The 22,940-nt window shown below is 41.4% G+C and overlaps 1 protein-coding gene across 1 annotated transcript in view; it reads left to right on the forward strand.

Moving 5' to 3' along the window:
* NXPH2 (neurexophilin 2) overlaps nt 1-21,116 on the forward strand; it is a gene marked incomplete at both ends in the record, with an annotated part of 38,540 nt that extends 17,424 nt beyond the window's left edge. The window contains one exon of the mRNA XM_082483739.1: nt 20,373-21,116. Coding sequence (XP_082339865.1) covers nt 20,373-21,116 — 744 coding nt within the window. The remainder of the gene's footprint in view (nt 1-20,372) is intronic.
* Nucleotides 21,117-22,940: the final 1,824 nt, after the last annotated feature.

Consider the following 22,940-nt stretch of genomic DNA (forward strand, 5'->3'; position numbering starts at 1 on the left):
TTCAGCAAAAATTTTGGGAACAGCATTAATGTGGGTTAGCCCCATTTTTGGAGTAAAAACTCAAGACCACCTTGCTTAAAATACTAATTATTATATTCTCTGCAGTGTTGCATTTTAGCAATACCCACAGACATGGAAATAATATATACTTAAGGCAGACACAGAAATATGGTTCATAATTCTTTGTAAATCTCATATTTCTGAACTCAGCCAGTGTTTGATGGATAGCAAGCGTAGAGGTAAAACTACCAGCCTGTGCTTCGAGTCAGACTAACAACTTTTGCTCCTGCGATTATGATTTGCATTTTTAATCATCTGTTAGTTTGTGTCCTACATATTAAGGGATTGTAGATAAATTATTAAATTGAGAAAATCTAGATAGGCAAATGAACCTCAAAGCAATTATAACACCTGAAAATTTATCAAGTGTGGTGATATTTTTCAGCTACGGAAAGAAATAATCGTTAACCATTGTCAAGCACTTGCAGTTTTCTACCATACGGGAACTTCATTCTCCCCTCAGTTTGTTAGCTGATGTAGTGACAAGCTGCAGAGAGATGACAGATTTAGCTAAGGATTTAGAGTCTGAACACCTGTGCAGTGTCATGCATTTAAAAATAGAACGTGACAGCAAAACATATCAACCCTCTAATGTCCAAATGGAAACCACAGGGGTTTTTCCTTCAACTTTTATCCAGAGAAATAGCTTTCAATCATCACTGTCCAAGTAAAAATACAAAGCAAAAGCTGTTTTGTTGGCATCCAAAATAAACAGGAGCAAATCGGAGTGGTAGGCACAGGTGCACCAAAAATATTCAGTAATCACCCTTTCTTTCTTCTCAGTGATGTTCTGATGGCCTGCATCTTTGAGGGGTGCAGATTATTAACGCTCAGTAGCAATTTCTTCAGGAAGCACTTGCTGGCGGGTTAGGACTGTTGACTGAAGTGACTTTACGTACCTTGACTTCTGTGTGACTTATTCAACCCTCCAATATGAACCTAACAAAAAACAACCAAAACATTTTTTTGTTCTGTGTAGTCTTCTTTATGGGAGAGAAAAAAGCATAAACCAAGGGCAGAAGGATAAAATTGCTTGGTTACTTGGTTAGATGTGCACATGATGTTCTCCTCTGAAGGAGCCTACGTCATTGACAGTATTTGGAGGGAACATCTCTACTTTTCATCTCCTTTAATAGCGTACTTGAAACATTAATCAAAACGAAAGCACGTAGTCTTTATTTTTACCTAGGGAACTAGGTTTCCTAGTCTGAGATGCTAAGCCCACTGTGGTCCCCGCTGGCTGCCAGCATACTCTGCTCTGCTCTAGAGTTGAGTGCAATTACTGGGCAGCGCTGCGGGCTGGCAATGAACCCAGTTCATTCCCCTTTTCCTATTACAGGGTGCTAACCTTCCAGCAAGTGCTCTTTCTTCAGCAAAGCCTTTGTTTTTGAAGGTCGTATGTTTTTTCTTGATATTGGGTGCAATAATTTTGAGAGGGTTTTTTGGCCTCTTTTCTATTGCAATGCTATTAATTGTGTTAAAAAGGATGTTTACTCAGTGTTCTGGGACAACAGTTTTATGTGACTGTGTGATGGAGGATTAAGTAAGGTCCATATTTAGCTCTTTTGTGCTCCCATTTATGTATAAGAAAGGCAGAAGTCTACTTTAAACTCGGATAAGAATTAGTATTTTGGATGATAAAAGCTATCACACATGAATGGGTTGCTTCTTAAAATCAATGAAATAAATTAGACTCCTTGTTTAGGAGCATCTGGCACCCTTAGAACTTAGTTCATATAATGATATCTCTGTTTATTAAAAAGAATTATGTAACAATATGGTTGATTTATTTCAAGACGATTGGCTTAGCAACTTAATTGGGCTATGCAGTATACCAGAGAAAAAAAAAAATAATTTAATTAGCTCATTCATTTGTGGATGACTGGAAGCGCTGCACATCATGCTCGGCTTCTTTAAAGGTGTGTAGCCATTTGATCTTGCAAGGAATCAACTTCCACTTTTCCACTTCCACAGAAACCACCCTCACATGTACAGGACCATCAGCACCATGCCAATGTTCAGACATTGGGTTCCAGTCAAAGTCCACAGAAACCAGCACGAAGTTTCCTTTGAATCCAAAGAGCACTCGATGACTCCTTGTAGGCAAAGGAACCTTCCTGGAGAAACAGCAAGACAGAAAACACGCCTTGAAGAATTAAGCTCATTTTCCGCCACTGTGGTCTCTCTTTTCCCTTTAGCTGAAACTCCCACCTTCCAACTCCCAAATACTATCAACATACCAGAAAATTAGCGTGCTGTATCCAAGTTTTATATTCATTCTGGTGCAAAGTTTTATTCCTTCTATTTCCAGGATGACTACTTACATGTGAAAAACATGCTCTTGCAACACCATTTGACTGCTTTACAAGGTTACCTCCTCTCAGCTGAGACAGAACAATAATATTCTCAATATTATTATTAGTGAACCTCTTAGTAACACAAAAGTAAAGGAGTTATTTATTGAAATGTGTTCAAATTACTTAATATCCAAATAGCATTTTCAGAATAGCATTTGACAGTGGTTCAAATAACTTTTGAGATCTCTCCACTTGATTTCAGTTCCAAATGCAGCTTGTTGTGTCAGCCAAGAGACTGCCGTCTTGGGGGCAAATTCCACTTAAGTGGAGTTAATCACATCAGCGTAAGTTGTTTCTATACTGTAGTTTTACACCAATTTAAATAAAATTAGAGCTTTGGATGTTGATTTCTCTTGTGTTGTTAACTTAAGATACTCTGGGTCCCAGGTGGTTTCTTTTTCCACTTCTATTCTTGAACGCCAAACTCCCCACTTCTTTCTCACCCCCCAAAGCACACCAAAAACGAGACAAAAACCTAAATTAAAATCAGAGTAAGGATTTGACTTAAAACATAAAAGAAGAAATAGGGCTGAAATTCCATACTTATCGCACCCTGTTGTACCTAGATACTGCTGCACATCTGGTGTGTGAGATAATGCACTGTTTAGAGACCGTGTTAGGAACACAGAAAATTGGAAATGAGTTTCAAGTCTTAACGCTACATTTCTTTACTACTGGGAGCAAGTAAGGCCCTGTTTTTCACTCTTTTTGTAGGTTGTGTGATTTGATTCCCTCTATTTGTTTGCTCTGTAAATAATATAGGCATGAAGGAAATCAGAAAAGGAATGGTTCTGTAAGAAATATTTTGTGCAGCATAGCTGAGAAGGTTTTTTTTTATCAATTCCCAGATTGTATACTAATAATATTAATTGTAATATTAACCATAGCAAAAAATAAGAGATGCTTGGTTGAAGCTGTGGGTGGAGCAATAAAAAACACACGTATCTCATTCAGTCATTTGTCATGTAATATGAATAATTAAAACCAAAGGCAGTAGTCAGCCATTCTTGACCTGCAACAGCATACATTCTCTCAGTGCTACCTAGTATTATAATTCACTTTTGTTGCAATCACGCCTATCAGTTATTTGCATGAGTCTAGCCTGTAGCTATCGGGCAGGAAGGAGAATTTAAATCTGCAGCCAACATGCTTTCCAGCTCCTTCTTGCTGAAACTTGTGAATGGCTGCATGGGTCTGACTTTGGTAGGGGATGTTTTCTCCATACAGTCATGCAAAATGCAAAATTTTTATTACAAAGAATGACCTGGGTGTAGTACATTTAGCTTTGGACTTTATGTACAGGAAATCAAGTACATCTCTAAATGTAGAACATCAGACTTTATCTGACCTTTTAGTAATTGCTTACATTCTTCCAAATCAAATGTTTTCTCTCGGTTTTGTGTGTGCATGCCTGAATGCCCCTTCACCAATACGGGGAATGAGAGGGTTTCCATGACAAGCCAGGACACAGAAAAGGAGACTTGCTGTCTTTAATGCAAAGCCTGGTATTAGTGATGTGCTCCCAACACACAGCACCAGGCGGGATGGCACTGGGGAGGTATACAACGAGCAGGGAAGCTGTTGGCACGTGGCCTTCCCCTCGTTCCTGAATCCAGCCCTCTTGTACCTTGAGAAGAGAGGAACAGCAGTAGGAACATAATAATTTGGCTACGGGGTCAGGGAAAAAACATCTCAAACCAGAGAGAGGAGCAAACCAGCGGTGTAGTGACCTCTCCTCCTCCCTCCAATCTGTGCTTACGTTTGTCCTGTGTAGTGACCATGAAGACAAGGGGAGGAAAAGCAGCTAAGTGAAGCATGCTGTTGGCACCCTGGAGAAAAAATCTCCTCTCGAGTATTGAGCAGCAATGAAGTGCACATCAAAATTGTTTAGACATTTTGATCCATATTCAGCTATCAGAATTTTGGCTGAAATTCAGCTGAGCCCTAAGCAAAGTCGAACATGAGCCACATACATCTTATCTACAGTAATGAGGTGTTGCCCTTTGCTGACTGGAAGGAGGTCTGCCAAGATTTTTTTTTTCTGGAGTGTGATTTGGAAATACCAACTCTGTTCAGTGAAGTAACATATTCAAGCTTCTTGTTCTCTGAATGTAAGTGATAACAACCCTTGCTTCTCACTGTGAGTCCAGCCATCCTGCTCTCCTCCATGCATGACTTGTGGATGGAGGAAGCCGCTACACCTCGAACAAGAACTGCAAAGTTCCCTGCTTCAACCCCAGCCAAGATGAACAGGGAAACCAGATTTATTGACAAATTTCTGAATCAAAATCCGTAGCAGACTAGCATGCATATGCTTTGCCTAATTTGATGGTCATGCCTGGTCCAGATTCGGTGTGTACCGGTGGGTGATCCAGGCACACAGGGAACTGGCACAGGGCTGTGCTGCCTTCATCCTCACCTCTGCAGCATTGCAGGCAGGTAGGACAGACAAACAGACCCTTCCTGAAAGGGTTCATCGCAACCCACTGCCACTTTCATAGATATCATAAGTTGCAATGTTATTTGACATAACACAGTTTATTGGCCTGATTGATCATGGAGACTCAGATTTATAAAATCACATTTTTATTACTGATTCAGTCATGCATATACATATTCATAGACTTCAGAAAATCTTTGTAATTGATCAAGTACAGCAGCACCTTCAATTTTAATACAAGAGATTACTTGTTGTCCCTGTAGAACCACCTTTTGTATCTACGGAGGCAGTTTGAAACATTTATAACAGACTTGCTTTGTTGGCTGTCATATTCTTATTACCAGCTTTGGTCTAGGCAGCAGTTGCATTTAGATCTGTTTCCTTTGATCTCCACAATCTGTAGGAAAACACGCATTAGAAACAAGGAGGAAAGTCTGACTTTTTAAGCCTGACTTCACTTACATATCATCAGTCCTTGTACTTTCTGCTTATCAGCTCACATCTCATATCTCTTGCTTTAAAAAGTTGTTCTTCCTAACCCCAATTTGTTCAGGTTTTGAGATTACTCATACCACTTGTTAACATTCAGTCCCAAACCCATTTATAAATTGTGGTTAGGTTTCTTATACAGACTTAGAATTTGTCTCTTTAATGAAAAAGACCTTATTTCATATTAAGCCCTTTCAGACAGTGCGTGAATCAAGCAGTGACCTGTAAGTGTCTTACTTGCAATTATGTATTCTTCTGAACTGGCTCGTTCTGCTTTTTAAAAAGTAGTGAGAACTGATTACTGTGCAATGGCTATTTTCGGAGTAAATCTTAAATTAGCAAACTCCATTTTGGAAGCAAATTAATTATCTGCCAGAAAGCTCAAGGCTATGGTCAACTGAAAAAGAAAAATCTCCAAAGAAATTTGAACACGGAGGTGCAAAAGAAACACTTTCATTTTTTTATCGTGTGGGGTCAAGTCCAGGAGCAGGGAAGAGAGAGGGGCTGTTAACAGAGGAATGTGGATAATGTAGGCATTATCTAAACTTTTGGGGAAATAAAGACCTGCTGTGAGTGAGGTCAACAAAGTCAACAGAGCTGAGATGCCTCATTGAATGCTTATCCAAACTGACCTCATATGTAGGTCTTTAGAGGTTTTGCAGTCAAAGGTTTCGGATACTGCTTGCCATTACAACACATGGATCCACTGAAATTTGCATACAATTTGCATTATTCATGGTAACACAGGGAAGACTTTTTAAGGTTCTGTTTTTATACAGCCTTTCCTCTAAAACACCTTCAGTACGTATCCAAAGAGAATGCCTCCTGCTGTCTTGTTTCTAGGATTGTACATTTTCTAGGGTATATGTTTTAGACGTGTGTGCCTTAAAAGCAATGTGCTAGAGTCCCATTTTCCCCGCCCCCAGTCCTCCAGCGGGTGATTTATCTGCTTTTAGTGCTTGTTTCACCAACTGCAAGCACCCTGCTAGCACAGTTCTTTTATACAACCTGAAAATGTTATTCTTTATATGCCGATTGAAATACATCAAATGCATCATGGGACGAGACCAAATTAATACTTGGGGTTATGTGCACAGTAATTCACAGTAAAAGAAAGATTGAAAGATGTAAAGATGTGTTGAATGTATTCCCTTTTTGTTTGATACAGATACAGTGTATGTGGAGCAAATAGGTTTGAAATTATTTTTTTATATGCAAATGACAGCAATTTGTATTAACTCCTATTGTGCTAGAATGTAACATTTTCATCTGATGTAAGCCTTTCTTTCTTCACATCCTCTTTCTGTTCTTCCAGTGCATGTACAAAGATCCTAGATATTAAATATCACTGTAAATTACTGAAAGGGAACAAGCCAGGCACGTGACATTCTTCCAGTTGAACGGGATATCAAACTCATCTCTTCTCTCTTTTTTAAACTCAAGTTATGGATTCATTATATAAGGACAGACAACTAACAAACTTCTCATTAAACCCTGTTAAAAATTGCATGGTGACGGGATTTCAAATTTGGACCTCATCATTTTTTAAGTGTCTCAAATCTATCGTTTCTGTTTGGAATTAACACTTCATGTACTTAGCACTAGTCTTGAATAGGAATAATTGTGATTTGTTTGTTTGTATGCTTAAAAAAATTAATAAAAAACCACGGAGTTTTTAAATCGATAAGTAGCTAAAAAACACTAAGAAAAATGTTTCTATTTTAGGAAGCTTTTAATTTAGAAAGGATTTGACCAACTAATTTCAAACTGTTTCCCACATCTTCAAAGCACAAATAAAGTCAGGCTGAAAGGAATTCTGGTTTTCCTCTTCTTGGGGACATAAATTATGGCTGAATAAATTAAAAGGGATTAAAATTGGGCTTCAATAGGAGCTTACCGTATGAAGTCAGTGTTCCTATACCATTATGCAGCACACAATGGCTGCAGGCGGGGCTGGCTGCTGCTAGGCAAAGGCTAATATTGTTTCACCTTAAAACTTAATAACAAGGCAGCTTCAGTCAATGATTTTCTCTTCTTTAAGAGAGTAATTCATTTAGCAAAGCAGCGTGCATGTATGTGTGTAGGCAGCAATAAAATATCTTGAAGTGCCCCAATGTGCTACCTCATGCTAAGTGGTTTGAAAAGGAAAAAGATTTTAATTTAATTTAGAAAACTGCCGTGGTCTTTCACGCATACTGCAGGAAGGAGAGAAGCTGTGAGCCAGCACGCCACAGCAGGCGTGAGGACAGGCAGCTCCCAGCCCAAATCCAGCTTCCACACCCGGCTGGGTAGTGGGGAGGAAGACAAATCTCAGCCCTGCTTTCATCCCGAATTGGTGCGATGGGGTCATCCCTGCCGGCGCAGGTGGGGAAAGGCAGCGAGAACGGGCTGCTCAGTATCCCCCCAGCACGGGACGGGTGTTCGGCGCAGTCCTGGGAAGGCTACATCCCGGTGCTAGCTGGGTAGCTGGGTTTTTCCCAAAGGACTCCCGCTTCATTGAAAAGATGTAAATGGAGGAGCTTCACTCCAATGTGTGACCCTCACATCTCCCCTGGTCCCCGTGTTGTACCCCTGCCCTCCCCAGGAAGCCTAGCCCCCAACACGGAGCATTTCTTGTTGAGCTGTAGGTCGCCTTTCTCCTCTATATCGGTAGCAATCTGGCGTGATCTTGTAATTCCCACGTGTTTCTATCACAAAGCTTTTCAGAAGAAATATTTTTCTTAGGGACACACCAAGAACGTACTGAGCAGCTCCCACAGTTAGCAGCGGCTTGGGGCTGACTGTCCCCCTCTCCATGCATTAACAAAAGTGTGCGCAGGAAATAGGATTTCCAGGAAGAAACATCTTGCTTGAAGTAACAAAATGTGCTTTCTGGAAGAAAGCTTTGAACTTGAGATTACTAATCATCCTCCCTCCCCTCCCCGCCCCCCCATCCCTGCCCAGCTGATGGACCCTTGCATACTTCCACACATGTTCTTCAAGTAGCAGGATGAATCGCCAAGAGTCACTGAATCACCCCAGTTAACAGGGGGTTTAGCAAAGGTTCTTAGAGGTTCTTTGACAGGGACTTGGGGTGACCACAGCTTTCCCAAGATGTCAGCTCAGAAAGCGCTTGTGGCAGCTCTTTTCAACTGGGAGCTTTGCTGGCTGAGCTATGTGGTGTCCTTAAGCTGCGCTTAAAAGGCGGTGGGAACGTGATGCCCATGGTGCTCAGCCAGGGACACAGCAGCTCTCCGTGGGTACCACCTGCAGCCAGCTTGGCACTGCAGCCACGCGGTATGTCCTACCATCACACCCTGGCGCAGGGCCCTCTCTGAGCTGGGAAAATATCTGCATTTTTATATCCTTTAAACTGAGCATTTCCTCCCTAACCCAACAGAGTTATGCACCTTCTGACGAGATGCACTTAACAGTGAAAGCTGAGATAAAGCTCAGAAACTTGGAATCTGTTTCAGCTGGCTCTCCCCTCGCTACGGTTGTCTCCCATTAAAAGCAGCAGAGTTTGCAAGCACACCGTATCTTCCAGGAACGGGTTCTTTTAATTATCTCTATCACGTCAGTGACAGGTTGTTAGAAAATGCAGCCTGCAGTGAAGCAACAGAAAAATCTTATGCCTTATTTAAATAATGGTGTTCATTGCCTATTAAAATGTAACTTCTTGCTTTAAAATAGGATTAATTAAAATGCACAAGAATGCAATTCAGTTACATTTTGTGCTTCAGCCCAGTGCATGCTTTCATAACTCATTCCCAGAAGTAATATTCAGGGCAGTGTGGCATTCTCACTTCTGCCATTAAAAGCACAAATGACTATAAAACCTGTTCTGTTCAAAAACTTGGCTCAAGTATCGCCATTGTTAGATTTTTCATAACATATTACTCTGGTCATTACAGTTTTGCAAGATAATTGTATCAATGATCTAACTTTTGACGGTATCCAAAGTGGCTGAAAATAGTTTGCTGCAGCACCTTTGTCTTTTAAAGGCCATTTGGGGCTTGTTATTTTAATCCTTGTGCAGTCTGATTTATCACTTCAAACATCTGTCAGCTGTGCTTTGTCTTGAAATTGATAGTGATAGTGTTACTGATTTTTCAACAGCAGCTGTTAGAGGTTCATTAGTTAGACTCTCAAAGGCAGTAGATAACTGTAATATTTTTCTTTGTTAATCATCTCTTACGTGTCGTAATAATACAGAGCTTGAAATCTGGTAGAAATACGCAGCTTCTCTCTGTTTCTAATTTGTCAGAAACATCCTTTTATTCCTTTAATCTGGCTCGATTATTAAAACTCTCTTCCTCATAATGCGGTAAAGAATTGAATAATGGCACGTGAGTGGTGAGATAGAAAATCACCCTTTGCTGTGTCGTACTTAGCGCGGAGGGAGGTCACTCAAGGTCTCAGAGTTCACGTCCAAATATGAATCAACTCCAAAGATGAGATTAAGGGCTGTTCTGTAATTGATTTTTAATTTAAAACTTACAAGGCAAACAAAACCTCGATGACAACTTCAGTAAAATCAGGCTCATTTCTAACAGATACAGCAGTTTTCCATTAATGTATTTTCCCCACCACATAAAATAATCTTAATGGTTAACTATGATTCTCCAAGCTTTTCCCCTGAAAATCCTTGCAAGCCTGCCTCTAGCCAAGTGCCACAGTGAGGCCTGCTAGGAGCTTCGAGGGACCCGAGCAGCTGTGAAGTCTCCTGCAGCGGAGAGAGGATCAGCGCTACCGCTGGTTCAACCAGCAATGCTCACCAACAGATAATTACAGTTGGAAATTGGTATTTTAATGAACTGATCTCAGCAAATGTAAAGCGAAATCTCCCAGGCATTAAAGAAATAAGCAGAAGGGAAAATTATTAACTGTAAAGTTCAAGAGACGGGTGGTCAGCAGGTGCTGTCTTGGCAAAGGAGTTGAGTGTTCCCAGTTCAATTTGCAGTAACAGGAGGTTTGTTCAGGTTTTGGTCCTGCAAGCTGCTGAGCAGTGCCTGCAAGAGGCATGGTGACTTCCATGGAGATTGAAAACATCTGGGGCATCTCATGAGCTTCCCAGGTGAATAGAAATGTCTTCTAAAAATGGCTAAATATTAAACTGGATGCCAGATTCATCCTAAAAGCACAAGTCTCAGTCCCATGAGACAATACTGGTCCATAGCACCAGTGAAGATCAGTGCAAAATAGATTGCAAGAGTACAGCCTGAATTTCAAGGAAATATACACAGTGGCTTAAAAAGCACCTAAAAATCAGTTCCTTTTTATATGTTTTCACAGCATGAATTGTGTTTTCTTCTTAAAGATGGACAAGTACCTTGGTCTGGTTTGCATCAGGCACCATGGTCATGCCAGGTCTAGGGAGAGGGTTGCATTGAGGCAGGAGCAAACAAGCAGAGGTACCAAAAGAAACATCCTCCGCACCACACCCTTGACCTGTGCTGGGACAGCCAGAAGGCCTGGGACAGGCCATCACCGAAAGGGTACCCACTCAGGTTTCATCTTCTCCCTTCCAGCAACCAGGGTTAATAACTATTCTTGAAATAAATGCACATTGATTTTTGAAGTTGGAGTTTCAGCTTTTAGCCGCCTATCTTCAGAAGTCCTTCAGAAGTCCTACCTAGCTAGATTATTCCATTAGCATGTCATAGACTCGATGCCCTTTTTATTGTATTTGCTGAAGGACAGTCAATCTCTAACACAGTTCAAGACACTGTGTAGCCAGTCAGGTGCGTCACTGACCCATTCCACGACAGCATTTCCTTGTCTGCCCTGTTAAGAGCCAAAAATTCTTCTTGAACATTTAATATATTTATATATATACACTATATAAGTTTTCTGTCTCTATTGTAACTGAATTAGATCTTTTTGTACAAGACTTTTTCTCAGATCATTCACAGAATGGTTTACATTTATGTTACTTCACCACCCTTCAAGAAGAGATGGATTTTTCATATATAGAAAAGAGAAAAACTACTTTTAGTAGTAATTTAGTAGTAATAACTAAATAATTACTATTACTTAGTAATATCAGACCAAATTGCAAGAGTTGTTCCTCTACAAACATACAAATAAGACACCTATTTTCTATCTCAGAGTTCGCTATTTTAGATTTTGGGGAGGGGGGGGGGGAACAAACAAGTAGAAAGAGATGAAGTCTTCAAGAGTAGAATTTGTGCACATTTTTTGGCAAGAAGCATTTCTCAGAAAAATTTTTTTGTTCTTTCAGCAAAAAGGTAGATCAAGTCAATGCATGGATATCATGTAAAAGCTATCTATTATCAATTTATCCAATTGAGGGAGGGAACACTTCAGATAACCTAATGCTGCTCTTCAGCTTTGTGGGAAAGATGGCACATTCTTGCCACAAATACACTTTCAAAAACGGAAATCCTTGCAGGCTTTATTTTTAATTTTCACTCTTTTTTTTTTATTCCTTCTGCTTGTTATTCCTCCTAACTTTGTTTCTTTACAGAAGCACTGTTTTAATAAAATACTATTTTGCTTTCTCACCAAAATGGGAGAATTTTAAAGTGATTTTTTTTTTTCTGTAAAATATGATACCAAGTTTGAAGTATCTGTTTTTCTGCAATGAAATCGTAGCCTGAGTCAGAACTTCTCCCAACATACCCTTTCTTTTTAGATCCGTATTTTTGTCTGTGGGTTATTTGAATGTTATCATCTCATATTCTCATTAAAGTAAAGATTTCTACCTGTTACCTTCCCTAGCCTTTAGGTATGTACAGATGTAAATAGAGCTCTTCCTCGCTCAGATCTTCTGAGGAAAAATGGCAAGGCACCTTTCAGCGGTGCACCGTGAACCAAACTTCATTAGCTTCCCGCACGCCTGCCGTGAGAGCACAAGAGGAACTTGCAGTATTAGAGGACGGAAAAATAGTGCTGAGTCGCACGTTGGCTTTCATGCTTCCAATTTATGTTTTCCGACTTACCTTCTGTGGCAGTTTGAAACTCCTGAAAGGCAAGAGGCTAAAAGTGAGAGAAAGCTTCGGGCTTACCCTTACTGTGGTGTCTCTCTTAGGTATTTAAGAGTGTACTTGTGTTTAGCAGTATTAGCTGACTTTCAGACAACGATATGTCAGAAAGTATTAATATTCACAATTAATATACTGATATATAGTTTTATTCTGTCATTCCTCTTTTTCTTTCTGTCACTTTCCTATTACACCACTCTGACACTTTCCCAGCGATGCTGAGGAGCGATGGTTTTGGAGGAAGCCCCATCACCACTCACTGACAGCAGGACGTGGTACAGCAACGATCGCTTCCCTTCTGTCAGCGGGGATGCTAGTACAGCATCCCTCTGCGGGGGGGGGTGGATTTCTTTGTAGGATTCATTCACAAGCAGAAAATTTAATGGGCTGCAAGGTTCGAAGGTTCAGTCACGAAGCCTTTTTTTTTTCTGCTGAAGCAGCTTGTCATTTTAGTTTTAACTACAGGAGACAGGACAAAATTGTTAAAGCAATCCAATTATGTTAGCTATTGAACAGGGGATTTCTGTCCGCCTTTACGGAGTGAAAGAAAGTAGCAATAGCTGCATTAGCCTTTGAAATTTTCCAAATTGCAACCCCATCCCTAACATGACTGGGGGACTTTGAGAAGTCTGGGTACTCTGCTGCCATCCAGCTACAGTTCAGCGCTTCTGACAAACCACCCCCTGCTCTGCAGTTTCCTCTGTAAAGGCTGTCTTTACTGAAATTAGTATGGGTGAACCCCATAGTCCCTCTTTTTGATTCGTTTTAAAATGAGACAAAAATCAAGCAGGCAAACTCTGAATTTCTGACTTAATTTTATCTTTGCACCAGAGTATTTCAGAGTCTCTTATTGGCCAAAGGAGACAGAGAGGCAGTCACAACCACTAGCTGCTATTTATTTATTTACAGTTAGCAAGGGAGAGGTTGTACAAGTGTAGGAAAGCATTTTGGATGCCTGGAAAATTAGAGCATCCTCAGTTACAAGGTTCAGCCTCTCTTCTGAAGCTTCACATCCCACCACCCCCATTACCATGGGTAAATGGTGATGGCAATTTCTGTGGAGTCTCTTCATTTACATGGAGAAATAATCCCCAGCTTTTGACAAATGCATAATGAAACTGGGGATGCTCAACTAATCAAGCTAACGGGCAGGACCTTCAGTAATATTCGGGTCCTGCTTTTGCTGCTGTGCTGCTCGGCTCTCCTCTCTCCCAGGCTGCAACCTGCAAGGGCTGCTTCCAGAGCCGCAGAGGACACAAAGACCACACTCTCAACCTCCAGTCGAGATGTCTTTTGTCATTTCTTTTTTTTTTTTTTTTTTTTTTTTTTTAATTCTGACAAAAGTAAACCCCTGCACACTCTGTTCTTTCCCAACAGCCCAGTGCTCGGAGGATTATATAGGACATGGTCAGCTCCCAGGCTCCCCGTGGGTCAGACCAGGCTGCTGGGCAGGTCGTGAGCATCGCCAGGACCTGGGGAGCACCACCAGCAGCCCACAACCCCCTGGCCTGGCTGAGTCAGCCACCCACCAGGGAGGGGACGGTCACCCTGAGCACCTCGGGGTCCCTCAGCAATGGCACCATAACCACAGCAGAATTTGGCTGAGGAAGTAAAGCAAGTGGCCAAATATGTGGCCATGTTTTAGCAGTCCCTTCATCTCAAATATTTCAAGTCATTTTTGTACTTTCTTCATAACCGAAGTAAAATACAGAGGTTAGTTGTGTTTGTTTGGAGCTCTCTTGTTATTTTCCCAGCGTGAGAGCCACATACCCTGCTGTCAGGCCCTCAGGTAATCACATACATGTTTTAACTTAAAAAAACATTTCCTAATAAGCAGCTTATATAAACTCCTCTATACTTACCTAATTTAAAATACACCTTCTGAGAAAAAACACAAACCATGGCAGGATGCTCCACGCTTCCTACAAAGCAGAGTGCACACTCCATTTCCACTTGCTGCAGCTGCCGTTGCCTAATTCCTGTTGGCTCGGGGGCCGGTTGGCTGGCAGCTGCAGCCCATGGCAAAGTCAGGAGGAGGGGGAATCAGTACAAATCTTATGACCTGTCTGGAAATGAAAGATTTTTTTGATTCAGTGACAAACAACTCCTTATTTCTTGGGGCAGGCTGACCTGCACGATTTTGCTTTCTCAAGGGAAATATCCAAAAGCTTCCCAGCAGAATTTCTGGGAGAAGGGATCAAAAATCAAAAAAAATTTCAAGCAAAAAGCTGAGCATGCATTTGGGCAGCAGAAGATCTAGGCATCTTTAAGGATTTTTCTGCATGGTAACCCAACTTGTTAATTCACAGCTTTCATTCCTAGCAAAAGCTGCAGTGGTAAATGAAAGTTAATCCACCTTACAATTACGAAAGCACATGGGCTTATAACATCCTGAAAAATAAGGCTGTGAATAGATGAAACAAACAGGGCTCTTTTATACAGTCCTGCTGAAAGAAGATGTTGCTTAATTCCAGAATTCCTTGAAGCATTCCTGACAGCAATCACATCTGCTGCCATAAAACCCATCACAGCCCCTGCCTTTGGGAAAAGCATATTTAATAATCGGTAAAGTTCAAGCTCAGCTTGTTGTGATGAATTATTAGAACCCGTCGTCATTTTCTTGAAAAAAAAAAAAAGGCTATAATGGAATACAATTTTATGTTTTTCCATTTAATTGATGATGGGCTGAGTTTTTATTAATCTTTCTGGGCTCCAGTGTAAGATGCTGAAAAAGCTAATATGAGATCATTGTATCTGGTTAATGTGTGTGCTTTGCAAAATTGATAAGGCCTGTCAAGACATAAATTATTTAAAATTTGATAAATGTGTTGAAATCATTGAATTTTCAAACAGACAAAGCAAAGCTATTTCTCTTCCTCCCCACCCCCTTCAAACGGAGGTCTTTGTGCGGCCGCTCGGTGATGTTGCGTTATCCTTGCAGCACATGCTTTGTAAGGGACTGAAATTTGCAGGAGGAAACCAGAGACCTGTGCTGCTGCAGCGGAGACACGAATGTAAACCCACGAGACACAGTCTCAGGGATGGAAGTGAGGAGGCCACTGGAGGTCTCCCAGTATGAGTTTTTCACTGGTGAAACTGGGGGCAGGAGGAGGTTGCTGAGTACCACCTCCCTCCTACCACCTCTTCCTCGCCAGCGGTGGGATGAAAAGCTCACAGCAGCACCAGTGAGCAGCCGAGTGGTGCTTCAGAGCTGTTTCTCCCAACAGACCTATTTATTTCAGCTAATTGCCCAGCGTTTTTAAATGATTCCTGGCAGGGGTGAAGCTATAGAAATGATTGCTGGTGATTGATGAATAACCTGGATAAAATTCCCAAAGCATCAAAATGATTAACTCTTGCACGGGTACACCTGCTTGTATTTAGTGCCTTGCCCACAGAGAAAGGCGTGGGAATGAGTTCCAGATGAACCCAAATTTATTCAGGCAAATACAGAAAATGCAGCATTTACTGATAGCAGTGTCTCATCGACACGGGCTCACTTCTCAAAAGTTATTCACAGGGAATGTTATTTAACCCTGTGCTGTTCTACCATGGTCAGGATCTTTCACAGAAGAGGAACGTTTTGAAAAGCAATCACAGTCTTTCAGAGAAGCGCACAGGAAGAACCAGTGGCTTGAAGTTTAAAACTACATAAATATAAACTACACCATACTTTAGTTTGAGCTGTTCTTGCGGTTAACGCAGCAGAAGAAAACAGCAAGGCACATTGTGGATTCTGAGCATCTTGACGGGTCCAAGATTATGTTTCTTATGGGGAAATATCTACAGTCTAATGGAAATTTGGGGGTAACTGGGTGACATTTGACAGCCTCTGTAATATGGAAAAAGATTAGGTGATTTCTTGTTTGGAAATGGATGGTTTGAAGGGAATGGGAAAATGCAGGTGCAGCAGAGGAGAACTACAGCAATAGCCGTCTATTTAAATGCATGCATTAACTTCCCTAAGCTAGTATTTTTCAAATACCCTACTAGCAATATTTTCCACTATAGAGAAACATTGCAGTGAAATGGGAAGATGCTGAGGAAGTAATTTTTTCCCAGGATGTGCTGCATTCTTTTAATACAACTTTTTTTTTTTATTATTTATTTCCTGGAAATTGCTAACCAATGTGAATAAACACTTGAACAAAGAGCATCGGCCCATCATTGCTAATAGCAAAAAGCTGTCATCAAGCGACGGGCCTTCACGATGTATAGAGGAGAATGATGCATTAGAGTTGGGTTCTCTTATATTGCAGAAAGCTTTATTCAAAACAGAAAAAAATAAATATCTGTGCACACACAAAGAAGGTTTTACATTAAAAAAGCACAAATATTATTCACATTTCTGAACAATACACCCTCATTCCTGCTCCTGCGCTGGGCACTGAGCAGAACCAGGCGGTTCTTTGTTAGACACCTTTTTACTGAATATTTGCAAAACACAGCAAATGTACTACCCGGAGCCTGCAAAGTCCCCTTCCCCGCAACCCAGCGAGCTGGCAACTCTGCCAGCCTCCGAATCTCATTCCCACAATGAAATCAGTGAAACAAAACAGCGGTAGTATAAGGCAGAGTTGAGAATTAACGAGAGATTGGAGAATCCTACAGTCTGAAAACTATTTCAAAGAGGAGGAGGAAAAAAAGACTCAGGTGCAGTGTAAGGTACAACTTTCAAGAGTGGGTAGCGGCTGCTCTCTGGGCCTTACACGAGTATTACATCCTTATCGTTCAACATATTAATGATTTCGTATGCCCATATGATGAAAGCTGTTTCGTTGCCACATGAAATAGTCCGTGTCACTGTAGCTCCGGGGACCTTATGAGTACACCTTATTCAGTGTAACACATAGATAATTAATAGTAGTAGTTTAACACGATGCAACTCTGCAATCCCATCGTGGTTTTGAAATAATTGTGCCCTAATACCTTATCGATGTAACAAACCCACCTGGTTCTAGCATGCATTAATATTTCCCACCCTTCAGCCATCCTGAACCTTATACCCACATATTTCTTCTTTCTATATCAGAGCCTTCCGAAAAAAGCAGTTCAGAGAGTAGCGCTCTGCCGGCTCATTTGGAGTGAGAGCCCCCTGAAGAGACATACATTGAGTATTACCCGTATAACACATGACTTGATGCCCTCTGGATCTCTTCATAAAAGGAGAGGGGAGAAAAGCCAAAGAGCCATTGGATGGATTTCAATAAACATTGCAAACAAAAGTAGCCCAGAAGGACAATCGCGTGTGTTGCTGTGCCCTTGGCAGAGGACAGGCAGAGCTGGGTGCCGACACAAGCAAAGTTTGAACCTTCTGTCAACCAAGCAGCTCCGTTTCTATGTATTTCTCCTTAAAATTTCCAACCGCAGTTCCCTCCGGCTCTGTTACCAACAAAACTACCAACTCTAGGTGCCTGTGGTTTTGAGCGGTCATTAGTATTTTAGGTAGCAGATCATTTAGCCCTGCAAACACAGAGAAAAGTTTCTGGTATTTCAGCACTGTCAGGCCTCCTGGTCCCAGCTGGAATTTAGAAATGCAGCAGAAAAGCCTCTTTTTTGTGCTTCTAAAGGTCAGTTTTGGGGTGAAGGATGGGTGAACGTGTGCATCAGCTCTTGCTTCATCTGAACGGAGTCACTGCTCTGCAGCAGGGGAGTTGTTTCCCTGGCAGTGGGGATGGCCAGCTGTTCTCAGCATCACCCGGCTGATTTTGAGCTTGCGAGCAGGCTTAGAAGTGGCTGAAGAACCATGAATAAACATGACATTGCTTCACCAGGAGCTCTCTATCACAGTGGAAACGATGCTTCCCCCAGCATCGTTATGACAGCGCTATTTGTGCTGGTACAGATAAGAATCTGTCACTGTTTCCATTAGAATCTCCTATTTTCCCGGGTTCATAGCTCAGCCATAAAAAACATAGTGTAGAGGCAGAAAGTTGACGTACAAGGTCTCAGGCTGGGAGTGATCATTGTTGTCTTTTTCCCCCCCTTCTAATCTGAAACAGAAGATAACATATTTCTTCAGACACACACCTGACCGCTACATTTTGATCCAGCCACAGATTTATTTGGCCATAGTGATGGCCGCCTTTCAACATGCAAGTTGTGAACGTTCCCGTGGTGGCCACCTTTCAACATTCAATCTTAATTACTGCTTTAGGGACAATCAGGAAGAACACGTGGTAAGTGGGTTTGGGCTCTGGTTTCAAGCTTATTGCTGGAGAACAGGGCCCAGTGAAGATTAAGGGCTTTGGAGTTTCCCAACTTTGCCAGATGATGAAATGAAAAATCAAAGATTATAGAAATAACAATTGAACGTTACAGAAACTGGATACTGCTCAGAACCAAAGGCGCAGAAGACCCCTTTGGGATCAGCAGCAGAGGGAACATCAAGCTCAGCACTGCAGCTTCCCCAGTGAGACAGGGCAATGCACCCCACGAATTCAGCATCAGCACTCGGTGTTTTGACCACTTTAAGCAAACTTCCACCCTGTGATCTTGCTGTGTGGTTACCTAGCGGATAATGAAAACCCCGTCCTGTGCAGTAGTGATGCTGGGAGCCCACCATCCCGACCCTGGCACTGCGTGATCCGTGCTGAAGTGAGAGTGGCATTTTGCCAGGAGGAGGAGGTGGCGGCAGTTTGAGGGCAGCACAACACCCTTCTTTCTTCTTTCCATTTTAAGCGCCTTTTGCTCTGTTCGCACATTTTGTAAGAATAATTGCAGCTGAAAAAGTTTTTCTTTGTACACTAGGACAAGAGGAAACAGCCTCAAGTTGGGCCAGAGGAGGTTCAGATTGGATATTAGGAAAAATTTCTTCACTGAAAGGGTTGTGAAGCATTGGAGCGGGCTGCCCAGGGAAGGGGTGGAGTCAGCATCCCTAGAAGTATTTAAAATACGTGTAGATGTGGTGCTGAGGGCCATGATTTAGTGGTGGACTTGGCAGTGTTACATTAACAGTTGGACTCGATGATCTTAAAGGTCTCTTCCAACCATAACGATTCTATGATGGTATGAAACAGTCCTGAAGAGAACAAACCCTGAAAACACATTCTCCAAAACTTACATTCAAGCTTTAAAGGACCTAAAAAGAAGTAGTTAGATGATCATTTCTAGCCTGTTGAAACACAGATCCTGCTTCTGACCTCCTGAGTGTATGCTCACGTTCTGCATTTTCAGCAGGACGTCTCTCTCACAGCATACAGGGAGAACGTACATGGGCAACGTGTTTCTACATTAAATTGGAAATCTGCTATTTACTGAAACCTGTGTATTTGACTCTGAAATGTAACGCCATTCTGTTGCTACCAGAAGTAGTTATTTGCTTTCTGATTGCAAACAATTTTGCATTAGACTTAGCTTGAGCTAGTCACGTTTCTGAGAAATGATGTGTCGTCTTCTGTGGTTGGGATGGTGCAGCACTTCTTGAAGGCTGGGCCTTGCTAAACACAGGCAACTTCACACCTGAAACCAACGCATCAAAAATACGGTTATTTTCATGGTCTGTCTCAAATTAAGAGCACAGATGGGCATGTTAAGTTTGGAAAAAACAGAAAAGGCAACAACAGAAAATAAAAATGTATAATACACATTTTAGTACACAATTACAAGACCAGAAGCAGCTGAGTAAGAGAGGACTTTAAGCTTAAAGCAGTTGGGAGGTTAAGCATGGAGAAAAAAAACAAAGGGGAATGGAAAATTCTCTTTTAGCAGAGGTGCTGCTTTGCTGCTCAGGTTTTCCAGCATCCTTCGACATGTTTTTATCTAACAAATCTGCAAGCAAAGGGAGTCTGTCCCCAGCCCTCGACTTGTCCATTTCTCCCCATGGATGGCTCCCATTGAGCTTTTTGCGTCTTCTGTAAGCTATTTTGAGTGAAATCCTTGCACTTTCACGGGGCAGCAGAAGTTACTTATTACAATAGTCCACATGACTGGCCTGGTTCAAACCCTATAGGTGTAAAAATAAATATTAATAGCTCCTTTTGTATTTTGACAGTTTTATTTTCACACTTTATACAACTCTTTCTTTCTGTTTCGAAACAGGTGTTTTGTGACGCTAATCAAGTCGTACAAGCCACAGACGTGCTGGACTGGGAAGACAAGGATGCTGCAGAGACATTGGTTGACAACGTGGTCCATTCCAGGATCATCAACCCTTTGCGCCTGTTTGTTAAGCCATCTCCAGTTCTGAAACACGGCCAGGTGTCTTACTCAGACAGCATAGAAAATTTTTGGGATTGGTTGTCCAACATCACAGAGGTTCAGGAATCTCTCGCACGAACTAAACGCAGACCTATAGTAAAAACTGGGAAATTCAAGAAAATGTTTGGATGGGGCGACTTCCACTCTAACATCAAAACTGTTAAGCTGAACCTCCTGATCACAGGGAAAATCGTCGATCATGGCAATGGGACCTTCAGTGTTTATTTCCGACATAACTCCACAGGTCTGGGAAATGTTTCCGTAAGCCTGGTGCCACCTTCCAAGGTGGTTGAGTTTGAATCATCTCCACAGTCAACACTGGAGACCAAGGAATCCAAGTCCTTCAATTGCCGAATTGAGTATGAAAAAACAGACCGTGCTAAAAAAACTGCCTTGTGCAATTTTGACCCTTCAAAGATCTGCTACCAAGAGCAGACTCAAAGCCATGTCTCCTGGTTGTGTTCCAAACCGTTTAAAGTTATCTGCATTTACATTGCTTTCTACAGCGTAGATTACAAACTGGTGCAAAAGGTCTGTCCTGATTATAATTACCATAGCGAGACTCCGTACTTGTCCTCCGGCTGACACAATTGTGGGTAACTGCAGAGATACAGCATCAGTCACAGAAATACGCATTTCCATTAACCTTTTGGAGAAGAATATGTTTTCCTATCAGGTTAAAAAGTCTTAAAAAAAAATAAATAAATGTAGCTGTGCGTGTGCGCTGTATCGTAATAATCAGACTATTTATGTAACAATCATGTTTATTTGATACCATTGCATTTTAGCGCTTTCATCATTAATAAGGGAACTACCAGGCAGACACATGACAAAAATCAAACAAAATTGTCTGTAATGAACATTGATCTTGAAAATCACTTTTTTAAACTAGACTCAAAGTCAGAGGGGTTGTCCTTTACTTGAATTGGACAGCACTTAGCAGGATCCTATTTCTCATTGGAAACTTTAGAAGATGACAATATAAAGAACAACTGATGAAGCAGACTCACAGCTGCTTATATACAAAATCCATATAAACAGCTCTCCTGCTGATTTCATTAAGAATGTTACACACATGGGGCTCAAGGAATCAAGTCCAACTACTAAAAGAGAGTGCTATTTCTAGGACAAAAAAAAAGAAAGGAAAGGAATCTGCATTTCTGAGTTGTAGTAGTTGTACGTATTCATTGAAGTGTAGTTCTTCCTTCAGACTTCTCACCCGTGGATATGCAATGATGTAATTAGACATTGATGAGCTTTAGTTTATTAGACCCACCAGGCGTGAGGGTTTGTTGTGCATCTCTTCCTTCCTTCCGTGGTCACCGCTGGTTTTGATTCTTCTCAGATGTTTACATATACACCAGTTCTAGTTTTACAGTGATAGAGAATACATGTACCTTGGAAAAAGATAATCTCTGTTTAAGTCCGATGATAACAGGGGCTGGTTTCCACGTAGAGGAAGCAATTATGTCTCTGTCTAACCCTCTGCACCGTATCGCAGCACAGAAAATACATGGCAGCGCAAGGACAATGCCTGAACAAGCTTTCTGCTTAACAGCACATAGTTGTCTTCCTTAGTATTGCATTGCATACCTTAAGTCAAAATATAAGCAATGACAAATAAAGAGGACAACGAAAATCTATGCATCTTCATCTCATCGGGCAGATCTCAAACAATTACTATCAATATAAAAACATTCGGCCCAACTTTTCCCCTCGTACAGAATAGCACCGCTCCCCCGCAGTTAGTTATAACAAGGGAGGGTCCGGCGGTGGTTTGGCTTCAGGAGGACAGATGTTGCTCCCACGCAGCCTCTGATCAAACTTAAACGCAGGGCCCAAAGAGTTCCGTATCGCTTGAACGAAGCGCTACTGAAATACTCCACTGGGGTGGTGCGCACGCAGCCAAACGACTGGCAGCTCGGAAGGACTCACTCATGAGATTAATTCTGATTTCCTTGGTAAAAAGTCTCATACCACAAAAAATCACTTTTAAAAATATCCTACAAGTAACTGGCTAATTTGTTTTTCTCTTTAGGTGACAAATTTAAGTGTGTGGTTTAGTTTGTTCAATAATCTAAATGTTTTCCTTCATCTTATTTCATACAGAGTCTCTCCTGGTCTAAATGATGTTTTTTTAGTTTGTCTATTACCGTTGATTCCGACAAGATGGTCTACTTTGTATTCTGTATAGCGTGTCCTCGTTCCGGCTGTATATAAGCTTGGATTTATTGCTGAGTTTCGTGGTTGGTGCTTTTGTAACTTAGCTGTAAGCCATGATTTTATTGCCATGTATTTTTACTCAGCACTGTAGGCAATTAAAAGAAAACCCTACATGCTATTTCTTGTAGAGTATGTGGAAATCATGTATGTATATACACTTAAATATGTGTACATATACAGAATATA

Source organism: Vanellus vanellus (genome assembly GCF_965231255.1).
Source record: "Vanellus vanellus genome assembly, chromosome: 5".
Classification (NCBI taxonomy): domain Eukaryota; kingdom Metazoa; phylum Chordata; class Aves; order Charadriiformes; family Charadriidae; genus Vanellus; species Vanellus vanellus.